The sequence below is a fragment of the Falco rusticolus genome, chromosome 4 (genome assembly GCF_015220075.1).
Source record: "Falco rusticolus isolate bFalRus1 chromosome 4, bFalRus1.pri, whole genome shotgun sequence".
In the NCBI taxonomy this organism is placed as follows: domain Eukaryota; kingdom Metazoa; phylum Chordata; class Aves; order Falconiformes; family Falconidae; genus Falco; species Falco rusticolus.
This window is the reverse complement of record NC_051190.1, coordinates 32423126-32440251: the sequence shown is the minus strand read 5'-3', so window position 1 is coordinate 32440251 and position 17126 is coordinate 32423126. Positions and strand designations below refer to the sequence as shown.

At 36.4% G+C, this 17126-nt stretch overlaps 1 protein-coding gene across 5 annotated transcripts in view; it reads left to right on the top strand.

The window, feature by feature from the left end:
- The window catches only part of LOC119146191 (transformation/transcription domain associated protein), a 96881-nt gene extending 80367 nt beyond the window's left edge, over positions 1–16514 (top strand). For all 5 annotated transcript variants that reach the window (XM_037383498.1, XM_037383501.1, XM_037383499.1 and 2 more), the window contains 6 exons: positions 6750–6975; positions 7498–7715; positions 9891–10075; positions 11726–11929; positions 12853–13047; positions 15263–16514. In XM_037383498.1, the coding sequence (XP_037239395.1) occupies positions 6750–6975; positions 7498–7715; positions 9891–10075; positions 11726–11929; positions 12853–13047; positions 15263–15547 (1313 nt within the window). In that variant the 3' untranslated portion in view covers positions 15548–16514. The remainder of the gene's footprint in view (positions 1–6749; positions 6976–7497; positions 7716–9890; positions 10076–11725; positions 11930–12852; positions 13048–15262) is intronic.
- Positions 16515–17126: the final 612 nt, after the last annotated feature.

Sequence of the window (17126 nt, the reverse complement as noted above, 5' to 3'; positions counted from 1 at the left end):
TGAGGGGTGGGCTCATGGCTCTCCACAGCTTCCTGAGGAGGGAAGTGGGAAAGGGAGGTGCTGATCTCTTCTGCCTGGGATCCAGTGATGGGGCACATGGGAATGGTTCAAAGCTGCACCAGGGGAGGATTAGGCTGAGCATTAGGAGGGATTTCTTTACTGGGAGGGTGGTCAGGGTGGTCAAACACCAGAGCAGGCTTCCTGTAGAGGTGGTTGATGCCTCAAGCCTGTCAGTGTCTGAGGCTGTTGTGATGTAACCCCAGCCAGCAGCTAAGTTTAAAAAACCCAAACAAACATTCATAACTGTAATGGAAAGGAGAGGGAGAGAGAGGAATAAAACCCAGGAAAAACAAAATGAGTGATGTACCATGCAGTTGCTCACCAGCTGCTGACCGATACCCAGCCAGTCCCCAAGCAGTGACTGGCAGCCCCTGGCCATCTCCCCCTAGTTGAAGTTGATATACCGTGCATGATGCTCTATGGTATGGAACACCCCTTTAGCCAGTTCGGGTCAGCTGTCCTGGCTCTGCTCCCTCCCAGCTTCTTGGGCACCTGCTCACACTCACCCTGCAGAGCATGGGAAACTGAGAAGTCCTTGGTCTAGAGCAAGCACTGCTTAGCAACAACTGAAACACCGGTGCGTTATCGACATTATTCTCATGCTAAATCCAAAACACAGCACTGTACCAGCTAGAAAGAATATTGACTCTATCCTAGCTGAGACCAGGACAGAGGCATTTGGACAGTGCCCTTAGTAACGTGCTTTAACTTTTGGTGAGCCCTGAATCGGTCGGGCAGTGGGACTACATGATCGTTGTAGGTCCCTTCTGACTGAAATGCTATGCTCTGCATTTAATACTAGTTTGGACTTGTTTTTCATTTTTAATGTGGTTTATATGTCTCTACATTGCAGCAGTAGTATATAGTCACTTTTTTATTGCTGTAAGTGTTGTTGATATGCTCAGGTTTTGTTGGATTTGAGTTATTTTTTTTCTGTCACAGTATCTCTTTAGTTTCTTTCCTTTGAGTGTTACAGAGATCAGGGGGTTTGGAAGTTCCAAAGGAAAACTAAATACAACACCAGGCTCAAGTCTGCAAAATCTAAAGTAATGTTTCAGAGTGTTTCTAGAAAAACAATTAAGAAAGTTTAATTAATTGCAATTCAGTTACAATTTTTGGATAAAAAATAGAGAGGATTTTCAATTTTTATTATGATGTATATTTTTTGCATATCTTTACGGTATAAATGGTAGTTAAGTTTTTCAGGTTTGCTATCTGATCATAGCATTTACAAAGAATCATATGGAACAACATATAAAGCAAAGAACAGTAACATAGACCTGGGCATAAAAATCCTGTAAGTCATAAAATACAATGTGTTTCTTAGTAAATTTTAGTTTAATAGTAAGTAATTGCTTTCTGTATTTTTTTTTGTTGAAGAGTTCATGTTTTATTTTTTGAGTATGATTAAACATTAATGTCTACAAGATTAAAATAATTATTTTGCTTGGTACTAGATTTTATTTTATTTTAATCTAATAAATTAGTGTTTTAATCCACAAATGAAGTGTGGGAAAACAGAAGAAATTAAACTGATAAATGTACTTAGACATTTTAGTAATTTAATTCATTATGCAGAAAATGAAAGAAAGTCTTGTATTAATTTTGTAATAGCAGTAAAATGTGCATAAATAAATTAATAGGATTGTAATTACTGTACTGAAGATAGCAAAGGCGGCTATAACATAACGAGAAACCATTTGTAAATCATGCCTGCCATGTCCTTTTGTCACACTAGAATGTTCATGTTTATTTTTTCTGATTCTTAGTACCAGTTGCATTTAGATGATGGACAGCTAATTACAGCCGTTGCCTTCCATTCCAAAAGTATCCAAGCTGAGGAGCTGTCTTGGAGTAAACTCTCTTCTTCAATTATTTCCAGATTAATGTTGGCAGCTATGTTTTATAGACACTTTCAACTATGTTTGGTTGCATAATAATTTCCATCAACATCTGAGTTGCATCTTGATTCCTGTTTGGAACCACTGGGGACTCTTGCACCATTTTTTATATTCTAAATACTTTGTGTGCAGCAGTCTGGACCATTGGAGCTTTGATAGGTCATCTTTTTCCATCCTAATGTTAAATATTTTAAAACCAAATTTTACTTTGAATTTTTTTTCCCCTGGAACTTCAAATGCATAGTTCTTTGACCATCTGTTCTTTGTTCCTTCTCTCCTTTTCTGCTAAACCTTTGACATCAAAGAACAGGCAAATGCTGAGAAATGCTCCCTTTGAGAGCTCTCTCAGCAGTGAAAGGAGGAGAAAAACTGCCTCAATTGTTCTTTTGTGGGCAGATGATAGTTTAGAGTTTGGATTGCTTCTTTCTGCAACCATCTCTCCACTCAAGCTGAATACTAATGGAAAAATCCCAAATATACCCTTAAAGGGCAAGATAACTTTCTTGGGAGTTTTGGCACCCAGCACAGTGAATTCTTTACTGTGAATGGAAACTCTGTAATCGGAACAAAGCTTCTTGAAGACCTAGTGTGTCTCTGAAATGTGGGGAGAGGGCAGGGGGAGAAGATCTGTTAATAATTTTCAGCTTTTTTAAAGGAATATTTGGTTTCTTTTTCTCGAGACTGAGCATAGCATCACTTTGGTAGCTCTATCTTTAATTCCCTTCTAATTTTTAGATAACAGGATATTATCCAGAAAATCCAGATCAAGAGATTTGAGTTAGCATCGTATTTAAACTTGGTCTGGTCTTTATGTCTTGGTATTTTGGAGCTGAGCGATACACCAGAAGTCCTGCATCATATTGCTGCTTACCTGTCACTGGGATTTTTCAGGTTTGTTGGTGCTTTCCAAAAGTCCTTGTGAGGTTGCTTTCTCAAAGTTTCTTTTTACAGAGTGTGTAAATGTCGGAGTAATAACTTCAAAAGCAAGACAGCTTTTCTTTCTTTGAGAATGCTTGGAACTTCTTCGGTATCATATGCATAAATAATTTGGGTTGGTCTGTGAAGCTAAGCTTACATTTCAGTCCTAAGTGGCCTCTTATATGATTGGCGTCTTGTCTTTTTTTAGTTGAAGATCCTTGGGTCATGATCTTCAAGTGTGATCAGGGTCTATCTATAGTCAGAATAATTTTTAAAATCTTGCAAATGAACTATTGCTTGCTCTGAAAGTGTTAATTGCCTGGTACTTTTAACTGATTAGAACTATTTTCTGCCAGTGTAGTAGAAGGTGAGGTAGGGGGGATGAGGTGAGGTAGAGGGGGTGTTAGCTGCTAAGTCTTGGTTTGGAGGCATTTTCTTTGTAATGCTATGTTCGTGTTCTGTAGGTCAAGGATTGGGGCACAGGGGCTTGCTACTCTAATTTTGCTTACTCAAGTGTATTCTTCTTTTGCGTTGCTTCATGAGAAGTGATGCTACAGCCCTTATTCAAAAAGAATTAAGCTTTATGTATTGTGTTAAGAAGCACAAGGAGTTTTTTTAGATCTGTCTCACTGACAGGAATATTGTGCCCCCTGTTCTTTTATTGAGAGTGCAGCATTTGGCAGCATTGAGAACAAAGAGCAAGCTGCTTCAGTTGCAGTCTGTGTCATGCTCTTCTGTGAATACCTCAATTAAAGATGAGGAGGTAAACTTCCTATTCTGTTTAGGAAACGATGGTGTAAATAGTAAGGTGTTTTAGACCAGCATGTGTTAGCTTGAGAAATATGTTCTCCAGTAGTAAGTACTGACAAAATGCATTTGTTTGAAACAAAAATACTATTTATATAGATGTCTGCAAAGCAAGGGGACTTTGTGCACAAATAATGCCTAGTCTTGTATTTCCCTTTCATCCAGCTGAAGTAATTTTTCTTCTCAGATGGGCTCTCTGTCACATGAGCAAAAAGACTAATTGAACTCTCTGTTTTTCCTGTCTAGCATTGGGAAACAAAACAACAAAAATCCTGAAATAGGCATTTCAACAAACTAGAGCTATCCTTGTGGTTAAGTGAATGTGTTTTTTTTAATAAGGAATATATATTTTATATATATATATATACACACGTATATACACGCATATTTTTACTACTTTGGTGAGTCACATAGCACAAAACCTAGTTGCAATTTGGGGATACTTTCCTTCGCTTCAGAGATTCAGGAGATAAATTATTCAAAAATTTTCTCACTTTTCGTGAAATGATTTACTCCCACTGCTCGCTAGAGGGTAGGCTTGGGATTATAATAAGAGTGTTTTACAGTGGTACTGCAATAGATGCACTGCCCATACCAGGTACAAAAAGAAAAGGGAATGTTACAGTTACACTGATTTCTAACATCTGTAAATATGAAACTGTATTTTTCATTATAGACTTTTTTCTTATAGAAATGAAAAGGATTTGGTATGTGCTGTTTTTTAGCTGTTTTGGTCTAGTAGGCTTAAGATTTTTACTGAAAGCTTTTAGCTGTCGATACGCAGTGAAATACGTTGGGTTATATATTCTCTAATATTTTGTTTAAGTAACAGAATAGCAAAATGAAAGGAATCCTAGGCTGCATGATTTTATTTGGTAATAGTATCCTGTACATGTAAAGAAAAGAACTTGGAGAAAAAGAGTGTATGTATAGAACGATATGAACTGTCCTGGTTGAAAGAACAAATGTTCTAAGCTTGTTTGTAGGAGTAGGTCTTGTGAATAATCAGAGTTTTGAGTGGTTTTAATTGTGGTTGAAAAAAACTTGTATATGCAGTAATTACTGTACTCATGTACTTAATTCACTGTTGGCATACGTGCGGATAGATGCTTGTAGCATATTTATGTGGTCAAATTAATTTCTTCTTTGAGCAGCAGTCATGACTCTCTTGCGTTTGTTGCAGGGGTGGGTGGTATTTTTTCCCCCAACGCTTTTTAAAAATTCAAGTCTGTTAACTTGTATGACTTGGGATGCCATAACAAGGTTTACAGAGAAAGCAGGTTATCTTCTAATCCAAGTGTGTTTAATCTCTCATTGTTGTGGTACTGAAGTGCTGAACCATAATTTTATGCATGTGGCTTATGCGTTTCCCTCTTCTGGGAAATTCAAACAGATTTATTTGTTTGTTTGTGGTGTTCTGAAACTGTAGTGAAAGCAGTGTTGAGAAGATGGCATTGATGTTGTCCCAGAAAATGGTTGTTATTACAGTGATTTCTGTTACAGAATTATTTGCATAGTGTGTTGAAGACCATGTATTGACCTTGGGAAAGTTCTTCCATTGCTTGCGTGTGGGCTACAGGAGGTAGTTGCATGCTGCAACACTGTTCGGTTGTAAAGGAAAGAGCAGGCTGTTTGCATAATATTGTAATTTTTGCTTAGGCTGTCAGATCTTTTCTTCCTGTGGTGGCACGAAATTGTTAGCTAAGCCAGGAAAGAATAAGGAGAATTTTCTTGCATCTCTGCATAGGAGAAAAATAGTAATAGCAATTTTACTACCTGTCCTGCACTCGCTCACAGATTCTATGTTCTATCCTCAGTTCAGGCTCTTTCATCCCTTTTAAAAGCAAAAAGCCTCCGCTGATTTTAAATAAATAATTCACTTAGTGAAACAGGTAGAGAATGACAGTGCTAGACTTCTCCTCTCACTAAATGATCTGATCTAATCTAATAATTTCAGTTTATTACTGCTTTCTTACTATGCAATCTCCCTGGTTGCAGTAGTATATATACTGCTGAATACAGTAGTAGTATTGAAAGTTTTCACAGGATATTTTTCTAATTTTTGCATGACTATTGTCATGACGGAGGGAAGACGCAGTCACTCAATATGAGTGATCAGCAGACTTCGTTTATTGTACCTCACAGTCACCTTTTATGCCTTGTTATAATTAGCTCATACATATTACAAAAGTTAAGCACATTATTGGTTAGTTGCCTAAATATCAAGCCTGCCCCTAGTTTCTCTTCTGTAGTTATCTGTTCCCACTTGCAACATTCTTTTTCCACCACAATCTTCCTGTTATATTTTTGCTTTACTTCAGATAAGCTGAGAGCGATGTGCATTTTTGTCCAGCCAGGTGGACTATGTCTATGTGACCCTTTTCAGCTAGCCAGTTATCCACAGACTATAAAACAGGAAAATCTTAAGAGCGTCGTTGTTTACTAAATAACAGTATTTTAGAGCTGTGTACAGAAAAGAGGTAGAAGATTCTGACAGATTTAAGTTATATATAATTTTAGGACTCTACTACAGGATTTTATACAGAGATGAAATATTCAGCAGCTCTTCTACACTATTGAATTTTATAATTTGTTGGTTGTAGTGTTATTGCTGTTGTATGATCCTATACTGATTATGCTCTGATTATGCTGATAGTGCTAGATACTAAGAAGGAAGTTAACTCCATCCCAGCCAAAACGAGGACACTCTTCCTTGATGATTCCTATGCTATTCTGTGTTTGTCTTGAACCTGCTAGTTTTTCTTTGTGGATTCACAGGTAGCCATGTTTCTCTGCTGGACTTGCTTGGTAGTATGCCTCCCCTTTTTTGTGTGAATTGCTGACTGTAGTAGCTTTCCATTTTACTACAGTATTTGAGATCAGTGTGATGCTATTCTACATAAAAGGTGTGTGTGCTATATGTGGGACTCCTTAAAGTATTTCTCTTCAGGGCATGTGCCTGAAAGAACCTCTTTCAAAATGCAAACTTCAGACACTTGGTAGTTAAATACACTATGTAGAATTTTAAACTCTGAGGATGTATATGTATTTTTTTTCTTTTAGACTTTGACTTCAGTGTGCCAGGGTCAATGAAACTTCACAATCTTATCTCTAAACTGAAGAAATGGATCAAAATTCTGGAGGCAAAAACTAAACAGCTTCCAAAGTTCTTCCTCATAGAGGAAAAGTGCCGATTTCTAAGTAATTTTTCAGCTCAAACTGCAGAAGTAGAGATACCTGGAGAATTCCTTATGCCAAAGCCAACACATTACTACATCAAGATAGCAAGGTAATCTAAAAAATAGCCTTGGTAGCTGTAATTCTGAAAACAGAGAAGAGAATAAAAACTTCCTCCATTTGTCCACTCTGCAAAAGTAGATGTTATATACATTTAACTTATTTAAATTACGTATCTAGAGTCATACTTTCATAAATGCCTTTTTTTTAATCTATCCTCCTGTAATTTTACATTGTCTCACTAAGGAACTGTACTGTTACATGAAGAGTATATTTGATTTTCTGTTAGGTTGATACAAGTTGATATTAATTCTTCTGTTGTAGTCAGCAGAGGCACTATTCTTCAAAATGGTGATAAAGGTCTGATCTGATGATTAATATTGCTCAAGAATTGTGTTTTCTTAAATAAAAAACAGAAGAGCTTTCTTACTACAAAATAGAGACCACAGGCTAAAGGGATAATAGAATTGTACCTTGTAACACACTTGCACTGCCTTATTTCTTTGGTGGTTTTGTTTGTTTAATATCAGAGGAGATTAGCCTGGATGCTTTACTATCCTTTCCTTCCTGATAGGTTTATGCCCAGAGTGGAGATAGTTCAGAAACACAATACTGCAGCTAGAAGACTCTATATTCGAGGCCATAATGGAAAGATTTACCCATACCTCGTAATGAATGATGCTTGCTTGACAGAGTCTCGTAGAGAAGAGCGGGTGTTACAACTTCTTCGCCTTTTGAACCCCTGCTTAGAGAAACGGAAGGAAACCACAAAAAGACATTTGTTTTTCACAGGTACTGGAAAGAGATTTTATGTTATTTTTAAATATGTTACACTCAAAGATTGTAAATGCTAAAGTTTTTGATAGCTACTAATCGTTGATACTGAGGTTTTTGAATATTCAGAAGGCAAATTCACATCTGCCTAGGTGATTAGTCTTTTCTGACATTGTAGCAACCCTCTGAAGAAGTAAAGTTGATTGCATGTGATCTAGGGTGTTTTTAAAAGAGCTTATACACATAATTTGTGGTATAAAGTTCAGTTGTGAATAACATGCATAAGGCAGAGGCATGGCTATTGGATCTGTTGCTATGGTAATGGATACATGTACTTCAGAACAAGCATTGAGAAACAATTGGAGAGGGACAGAACAAAACTTTTTCTCCCCAAATTGCAATATACAGATACTGAATTTCTTTTACCTCTTCCACAGAATGCAGAAGATTTTTTTTATTTTTTTTTTAGAAGTTTGAATTTGATACATAGTTTTTGGATTCTCTGATGTGAGAACATATCTCTGTAATTTTTCAAGTAAATTAAGTGTTCACTTTCAGAAATAATATATGCTGATTGGTTAGTGTGCTTCATAATAGTTGAACTCTTGTGTTCTCCAGATACTAAGGCTGTTGGCAAATTCCAGCTTACAGCTGTGTAGCTGCTTCATATGAATGTATAAATACATTTCATTTTAGAAGGTCAATGAATCACTTCATATAAACGAGTTCTGTACATTGCATTAGTCGGTCCTAATAATCCTTGGTTGGTGAGCAGGAAATATATTATGGATAAGGGAAACCAATCAAAGACGCTAAGGCAAAGCTGCTGCTTTGCTGTTGTCCTTTCTAAAAGTGCTGAGATCTGATTTTAAAGAATTATGGTTTTATCAGTCCCCCCTTTTGGGCTAATAGTATCTATTGATATGAAGTTGCTTTCTGAGCTTAGGTGGCCAGATGATGCAAGTTGCACTTAGAGAGCTAGAGACGCATATTTGAGTTCTAACTTTGAAAGACCAAAATGTATGACCCAAAGGATTTGTTATAACAAAAGATAAATATAGTATCTCTACATATGCGAAGACAATTTTGCATCACAGTAAGGTCAAAAGAACAGAAATGCAGTGGATAAAGCCTTGAAAGATAATGATAAACAAGGCCACTGATGCAGAAATACATCTATATAACATGATTATTAAAGTAATACGTTTTCCTTCAGAGAGCTGTTTTTAAACTATAGTGTTTGCGGAAATAATTCTGTATCTTGGTTAGATACTATTTGAAAGAAACCTAAAGAACATTAATTTCTCTGCTGGCAGAGGTTAATGGAAGCAGACCAGAAGAAATTGCTCATTAACACCCCTTCTGCAGAATGCATTTTCTTCTTTAAGATTGAAGAAATTACATCAAACAATTTAAGTGCATTTAAACAACTTTTCCCTGTATTTCTGAGGTTAATTATTACAGCTTCTGAGGGAAATGATGAGAGAACAGTTTTGGTGGTAACTGGAGATTGCTGTCAAACAGTACAAACTGTTGCTGGACAACCTGGCTATGGAAGAAGCCTTGTCTGTCTCAATGTAGGTGGGGATGCACGTAGGATTTAGTTGGATGATACATCTGTTGAGCATCACGGAAGTGAAAATATGGGTTTTGCAACTTTACTGTTCATCAAGGAAAAGCTCTGTGGCTTTTCTGATTATTGAATTATTTTCTGTGTCTTCCCTATGTTGTTTTCAAATAGCGTCATTTAAACGTCTGTTCCTCAACTGTGTTCAGATATTTTTCCTTCAGTTTTTCTGAATCACTTTAGATACCCTATTGAGCTAAGTATTGTTCTTCAAAGTCATTTTTATTGACATGATGCCAGTGTCATGTAATCAGATATTACAAACCCATTTGCATCTGAGAATAGCGAGTGCTGAATTTATTTTTTTGCTACTGTAGTTGCTGTTAAGATGAAAAAAATCTGCTATTAAATTTCTTTTTAACTGAGCTTGTGAATTAGTTATGAATGTAGTAATACAATTTTTCTCTTCATATACTTCAGCTGATTATCACAGTTGTATTTTAAGGGCTGATACTTGCATGCTAATTCTTCTCTTAATATTTGGGTTATGGATTAACTGTTTTATTTTGCTCTTCCCCCACCCCCCCTGCCCTCATCTTCTCTTACCCTTCTCACATTACTCCTAGTCCCCCGTGTTGTAGCAGTTTCTCCACAGATGCGTTTGGTAGAAGACAACCCCTCTTCTCTTTCCCTGGTGGAGATTTATAAGCAACGCTGTGCCAAGAAAGGCATTGAGCATGACAACCCTATTTCTCGTTACTATGACAGACTGGCAACTGTCCAAGCACGGGGGACTCAAGCTAGCCATCAGGTATTAGAATATATAATGAATTTTATTTAATCAAGGGCTTTTCTTGAGGACTGTACTATAGTGTGTCCAGCTCCCCTCTCCCCCTGGACTCTTCATCTCTAATTAGGTGCGAGACAGATATTTTTTGCAGAGGTGGTGTTTTGATTTTTTGGGGGTTTATTTTGTTTTTGCTTAGTGTTTTCTTGGGAACTCTTATATCTCTTTGGTATTTTAGATTATCTTGGAAAACTTCAAAAAAGCTGTATTCATTTTATTCTAGGTTGTTTTGTAACTGAAAACTGTAACAGACAAGGCATTGGTTGGTTTTTGACCCTTTTGTATAGTGCTTTGAAAATAATTGATAACATGGGAAACAGCATTCCTGATTTACATAAGCAGTTACAGCATGGTATGTGATTTAGGCTTCCCCATCTTCTTCTAATGTATCTCCTAAAATTGCCAGTGGGTTCATTTCATCTGAGTCAAATAAAAACAGTTGAGTTATCTCACCCTAATAAATGATAGTACTCAGAAAGAACAAAGACCCCTCTCTCTGTAGCCTCCACCAAACTTCCAATTGTGATAAATAACCTTATTTTATTTTTTTTTATCTTAAGGTTAATGCAAATTCTTACATAAAATGCCAGTCTCATTTCAGAAATAGCTATTAGAAAATACATAGTATACATGTATCACGGACATAATTTAAAGAAATTATCTTTTCAGTCTTTCTTTGTTACAAAATAACACTAAGCGTTACATAACATTTGTTTCAATTTTGAGTATTTTTCCTTTAGGTTATGAAACTGTTTAACAAGTGTTTAACTGAAGTCAGTATAGTTATCGTGTGTTCTGGTGTAATAGAACAGATCCTAACCTTTTCTAATTAATTAGGCTAGTATATGCTACTGTACTTAAATATTTTGGTAGACTGCAAATGTTTACATCTAGGGAAAAAACTGTTGCAGTGTGTACAGTTAGAGAAACAGTTGAATACAGCTCTCAGCTTTTATCTTTTTGTACTTTTGAGGTAAATTTGCTGTAATAATATGTGTTACAATTTACCTACTGTCTTTCCTTATCTTGAGTATATAAAAATCCTTTACCTTATATATGACGAAACCATGCAGGCAGCCGTCTTTTAGGTTGCATGCTTTGTAGGCCCCATGTATAATTTCAGATCTTGCCATTATGCTTAAAATGTAGGATTTTGTTTTATTGCTGCAAAATGCATATCCAGCTTGCACTGAAGTGAGAAAATAGTGAAGTATGTTTCGTTAGTTTCCCATGAGAGTACAACATTGTGAGTTGAATGTCTCTTTAGCTCGCTTCTGTTTTTCTTGAAAGTCTTGAATAGAAGATACTTGAGTCTCAGGTTTTCTGACATGCCTGTTTACAGTTTTCCTACTTTTAGTGGTTTTACTTAAAATGTAGTCTTTTCAGCTAAAGAATATTTTCTAGCTGTGCAGAGGATGGGCTAAGAAGGTATCGTGTGTTTTGACAAAGTTGTCAGGAAGTAATGTTGGATTGAAAGTGTCCAAGTTCAGGATGTTTTTCTTAAAATGGGATACAGCAGTTGAGAAAAGTTTGGTAGTTGCTTTTGGCATATTTGTCAGTTGCTAAGAAGTATATTAAAAATGATCTCTTTCAACTAATACTTTTCATATATAGGTTCTCAGAGATATACTTAAAGAAGTGCAGAGTAACATGGTGCCGCGCAGTATGCTTAAGGAGTGGGCTTTACATACATTCCCCAATGCTACAGATTACTGGACTTTTCGAAAGATGTTCACTATTCAGTTAGCTCTAATTGGCTTTGCAGAATTCATCTTTCATCTAAATAGACTCAACCCCGAAATGCTGCAGATTGCCCAGGTATGCTTTAGTTTGTTCTAGATGCATGCTGTCATCTTTGGTCAAATGAAAATCTGGACAGTACTTTTGAAATGAGTCAAAACAGTAATTTGATATATATAATTGCATTTCAGTAGGCTTTTCATTTAGATGTGATTGCACATCAGGTAGGTAGTAATTTAAACCGCAGTCCCCGTGGACATCAACTCTACCTTCTGTGGTGAGGATTTAGAACTTTGTCTGTAAAATCTTTGTTAAGATAAGTGGAACCGTTCATGTTCTGGATGCATTGGAATTGTTCATGACTGATAAGTCTTTTTAGTCCTCCTTCAAATATATTGCTTTGAATATATTTCTGTGTCAAACAGGTTTCAAAAAACCTCAAAAAATTCCCCTTTTCTTAAAGGGGAATACTCTTTTTCAAATACTCTTCCCTTTTCAGCATTGACATCATGTCAAGCTACAGCTCCTATTAAGAGTGATTTTTTTCCTGTACCATTTAAACCCAACATTTAAAATAAGGTTTGCCACCTTAGTAGGGCAAAGGTGATATAAATTAAAGTTGTAATGTCATTTTAATGCATTGAGGGCTATACTCTGCATAGCAATTAAGGTTCTTTAATCCCTCTAGATACGCGTTCAGATGCTTACCCAGAGTGAACAATGCATAGAGAATGCCTGCCCAGAGCTGGGATGCATAGAGAATAGAAATCTGTCTATCTGCATGACTCCTTACAGACGATACTGCAGAAGAATCTGTTCCTGAAGGTTGATATTACAATAATGTGTAAATGCCTTTAATTTTAACTTTTTTGCTCAAAAACTGACAGAAAGAGTGAAAAGCTACCGCAGTACCATTTGTAGTCTGAGTATTAACAGGAAACAAAGATTCAGCTTCTTTTGGTTTCATTAATGAAAATCCGTTCCTTTAATTACTTTTCCAGGACACTGGCAAGCTAAATGTAGCTTACTTCCGCTTTGACATTAATGATGCTACTGGAGATTTGGATGCCAACCGTCCAGTTCCATTCCGGCTTACACCAAATATTTCTGAATTTCTTACCACCATTGGGGTGTCTGGTCCGTTGACTGCATCTATGATTGCAGTAGCTCGCTGCTTTGCACAGCCAAACTTTAAGGTTTGTATACCTTTTGAAAGTTTGTTTGCAGGCATGTTATGTGTAGCAATTTGTAAACTAAATAGCACTTCCCTGGTTGAGGGAGAAACTGAACAGTCAGTGTTTTACTTTTTTTTAAAATCTTACCCTAAGGTCATCACAAAGGCCAGCTGAGATGTTTGCAGTTTGCCTTATTTGAAAGAATAGGAGGAAGACAGGTTTAATTTGACCCTTAATTTAATTTTTTTTATCCAAACATGTTAATTGAGGCTGATTGTTTCAGTTCTGTAGCCTCATAAATCTGTACAAAATCTGGCAGTGGTAAATAGTAAAATGACAAATTTAGAATCTTCATAGTAGTTTGTGAATAGAAATGTGTCTTGACCCTTTGTTAGCAGAATAGAATGCTGAAGATAAACTGTTACTTTGATGTATTCTAGCTCTTCACAGTGTGTAGTTTTCTAAAGAAAGTGTCTGACTTCCTTTTAAATTCTAATGCTTTCCAAAAATGAGGTACCTTGCACTTAGGCAAGCAATTTGTACCAGAAAGACATTGCAAAGAGCGTACTCTAGCTATGCTTGAGCTACTTACTTAAAAGATGGAAAATACTCCGTGATTTTTTTAATCTATAATACAGAAAGCTGTGTTTAAGAATATTTAATAATTTATCATTTACCTTACAAAGCTGTGTCTATACATGCAGACGCATTTGCTGACATAGCCTGTAGTTTCTACATCTGAATTAATGTTGTAGTATGCCCAGTTAGACTTGCCACATCATTTTGGTATGGCCCCACCTTGAGTACTGGGTACGGTTTTGGGCACCTCCATATAAGAAGGACATCAGACTATTAGAGTGTGTCCAGAGGAGGGTGACCAAGATGGTGAAAGGTCTTGAGGGCAAGACTTAAAAGGAGTGGCTCAGGTCTCTTGGTTTGTTCAGCTTGGAGAAGGCTGAGGGGTGACCTCATTGCAGTCCACAATGTCCTCAGGGGTGGCAGCAGAGTGGGGAGGTGCTGATCTCCTCTCTCTCTGGTGGCCAGCAGCAGAACATGAGGAAATGGAATGAAGCTCTGTCGGGGAAGTTCAGACTGGACATGAGAAAAAGGCCCTTCTCTAAGAGGGTGGGCAGTCAGTCAGAACAGGCTCTCCAGGGAAGTGGTCATGGCAGCAAGCCTGTCAAGAGTTCAAGGAGCACCTGGATGATGCTCTTTGTCATATGGTTTAGTTTTAGGTAGTCCTTTGAGGAGCAAGGAGTTGGACCCTGAGCCTTATGGGTCCCTTCCAGCTTGACATATTCTGTGATTCTATGATTTCTTGAAGATCGGAGCGCAGGTGCCCATTTATTTTTTTTGGACCTGCGGGTGCCCAGCTCAGTTCAGGCATGTGGTGCATACTGCTTTAGATTATGTGTCTTTAGACTTGAGAGGGATGCTTTTAACTCTTTATACTTTTATATTCTTTCAGAGATTTCCATAAAATATATTCAATATGTGTTTTGTGTATGTTGCCCTAATGTCTATATGTGCAAACAGTGAATTTGACTCAGACTGGATACCTAAAAATTTGTTTTAGAAGCTCAAGGCAGTTGGAGTTGACAGGTTAATGTCGGTAACTCAACTCAGTGATGAGAAGAAATTGGAAGCTATTTGTTGCAGGCATTTCTTTTTCATTCAAGGATAGAACTGGCCTATATATACGTATCTATATGCGTGTATGGATTATATACATATATACCTGTGTTGCAGTCAGTGTTCTTCCCTGATTGGCAGAAAACAGTATTCGTTGAGAGCATAATCAGTGTGCCAAAAATATCCTCAGCTTTGCAAAGCACTCTTGATCTTTGGACAAGACTTCTGTGTATGTATGCATGTGTGTGTGAAAAGTCATAAATTTAGCAAAGTCATTTAAAAATAGAATGTATGTGACTATATTTGTGTATGAACATCTTAATATGTTATAGTTCACGCTTAATATGTTATAGTTCACATGATTTTTCATTTCTGTAGGAGTCATTGTGTTGTGTTTTGATAATGAAAGCTTTTTATGAAAAGAAATACCTTGAGAGGAAATAGTAAAGACAGTTGGAAGCTGCACTCATCTTGAAAAGACCAAGATTGCGATGTTGGGACCAGAAGTGTCAAAATGCCATTGACTAAAATAGAGTTACAATTCTATAGTCCATGATGGTTCTTTGGATTAAATATAATAGTCTGATTTTTCTCCTTCATATAGGTTGATGGCATCCTAAAAACCGTCCTACGGGATGAAATAATTGCATGGCACAAAAAAACACAAGAGGATACTTCCTCTCCGCTCTCAGCAGCTGGGCAACCCGAAAATATGGACAGCCAGCAGCTGGTTTCACTAGTTCAGAAAGCTGTTACTGCTATCATGACTCGACTTCATAATCTTGCTCAGTTCGAAGGAGGAGAAAGCAAAGTCAACACTCTGGTAGCAGCTGCAAATAGCTTGGATAATCTCTGTCGTATGGATCCTGCGTGGCACCCCTGGCTCTAACTTGAAATTTTCAATAGCTTTTTTTTTTGCTGCTGTTTGTGGTGTGAGTCATATATTGTGTTCAGAAAATGTGAAAAAAGCTTTCCAGACCATGGCTTACCTGTCACACTGCATTTTGTCGGTTTTCATTTTAATTGTGTTTACAGTAATATGACAATTTTACTGTTTTAATTTCATGAGGGGACACTTCCTCCTGTTTTAAGAAAGGTTGTTTAATATGCAACAGCTTTCACAAATAGCTTAAAATGAAGAGCAGAAACTTAAATAATGTACAGAAAAATCTTATTTTGTGATGAGGATCATAAAACTAGCACTGTTAGATTTAGGGTCTGCCATTCCTAATAACCTGCAGTATATAATTTTTTTTATACAATAGCAATTATTAAAAAAAATACAGTATTCCCAGTTACTGAATTTTGCTTTGTGGAATTTTACTTAATCACTGTCCCTTCATTGTACCAAATTGAAGGCACAAATAAATACTCTTCCTTTACGTTTTCTTCAAATTTACACGAGCAAAGTTGGTTTGTACAGAGAATTTTGTACCAGATGTATAGAGGTGACTTTTTGTTAGGCACTGAGAAAATTATGATCAAATTGTGCTAGCTTTTCTTGGAGCACAAGCTATGTACAGTAAAAGTGTAAACAATCTAGAGTATTTGGTTTAGTTGTGGACAGTGTTTGCAGGGGGGGTTATAAAAAGGATGGAAAAAATCATTCTTTGATACGTGTATTTGGCTGTAATAGGTAAAGTAAAATCTTAAAAAGTTCTCTTTTCTTTTTTCTTAAAGTTTAGAATTACAGTAGCTTCTTTAGAATTAATCAGTTTCTTTGTAATTTAAGAAAAGATCAGTTTAATGTTTCACTCATCTTTCTGTTGTGTTAGCATTTTTATAAAACTTGGGTGTTGAGAATGTTAAATTTGTACAGAGTGATTTTTTCAAAATAAATATTTTGTAAAACTCTTTGTGGTATTCATTTTATTTAGAATATTTTTACTGTTATACTATGGACTAAATATAAAAGACCTAAAATCAGGTGTGATCTTTAATAAATGAAAACAGCCTGTATTTTAAAGGGTGATGTCTGTATTAATGAGATATGGATGTGATGTTCTCATGTATGGTATTGTATTTGTTTACATAACAGCTGCAAATAGGAGGTATGTATATGACAAACATTTCTTCACTCACTGTACAGTCTTTCTTCCTGGCCAGTCAATTAATGTGTTAACCATTTGTTTTCTAGAAGTCTTAATTTAAACAGAATGGTCTACTTCATGTCTACAAGAAATTCAGCTTTTAAGTAACTGTTCAGAGGTCAAGGTTACATCTGCAGATGAACTCTAATTTGGGAATTTCTGCTATTCTCACAGAAACTAAGATTATCTTGATTGATATAGCAAAGGGTGGGTCTGTCTTTTTTTCTTTTTTAATTTATTTAAAAACAGCAGGTTCTTTAGAGGTTTCAGAATAACATGAGAGGCATAATTGAAGTTAATCACCACCATTCAGTGGTGTACTGTCTGTGAATCTGATGACTTTTCCTGGGTGGGTGATCTCGCCTGCAAATTAACAGA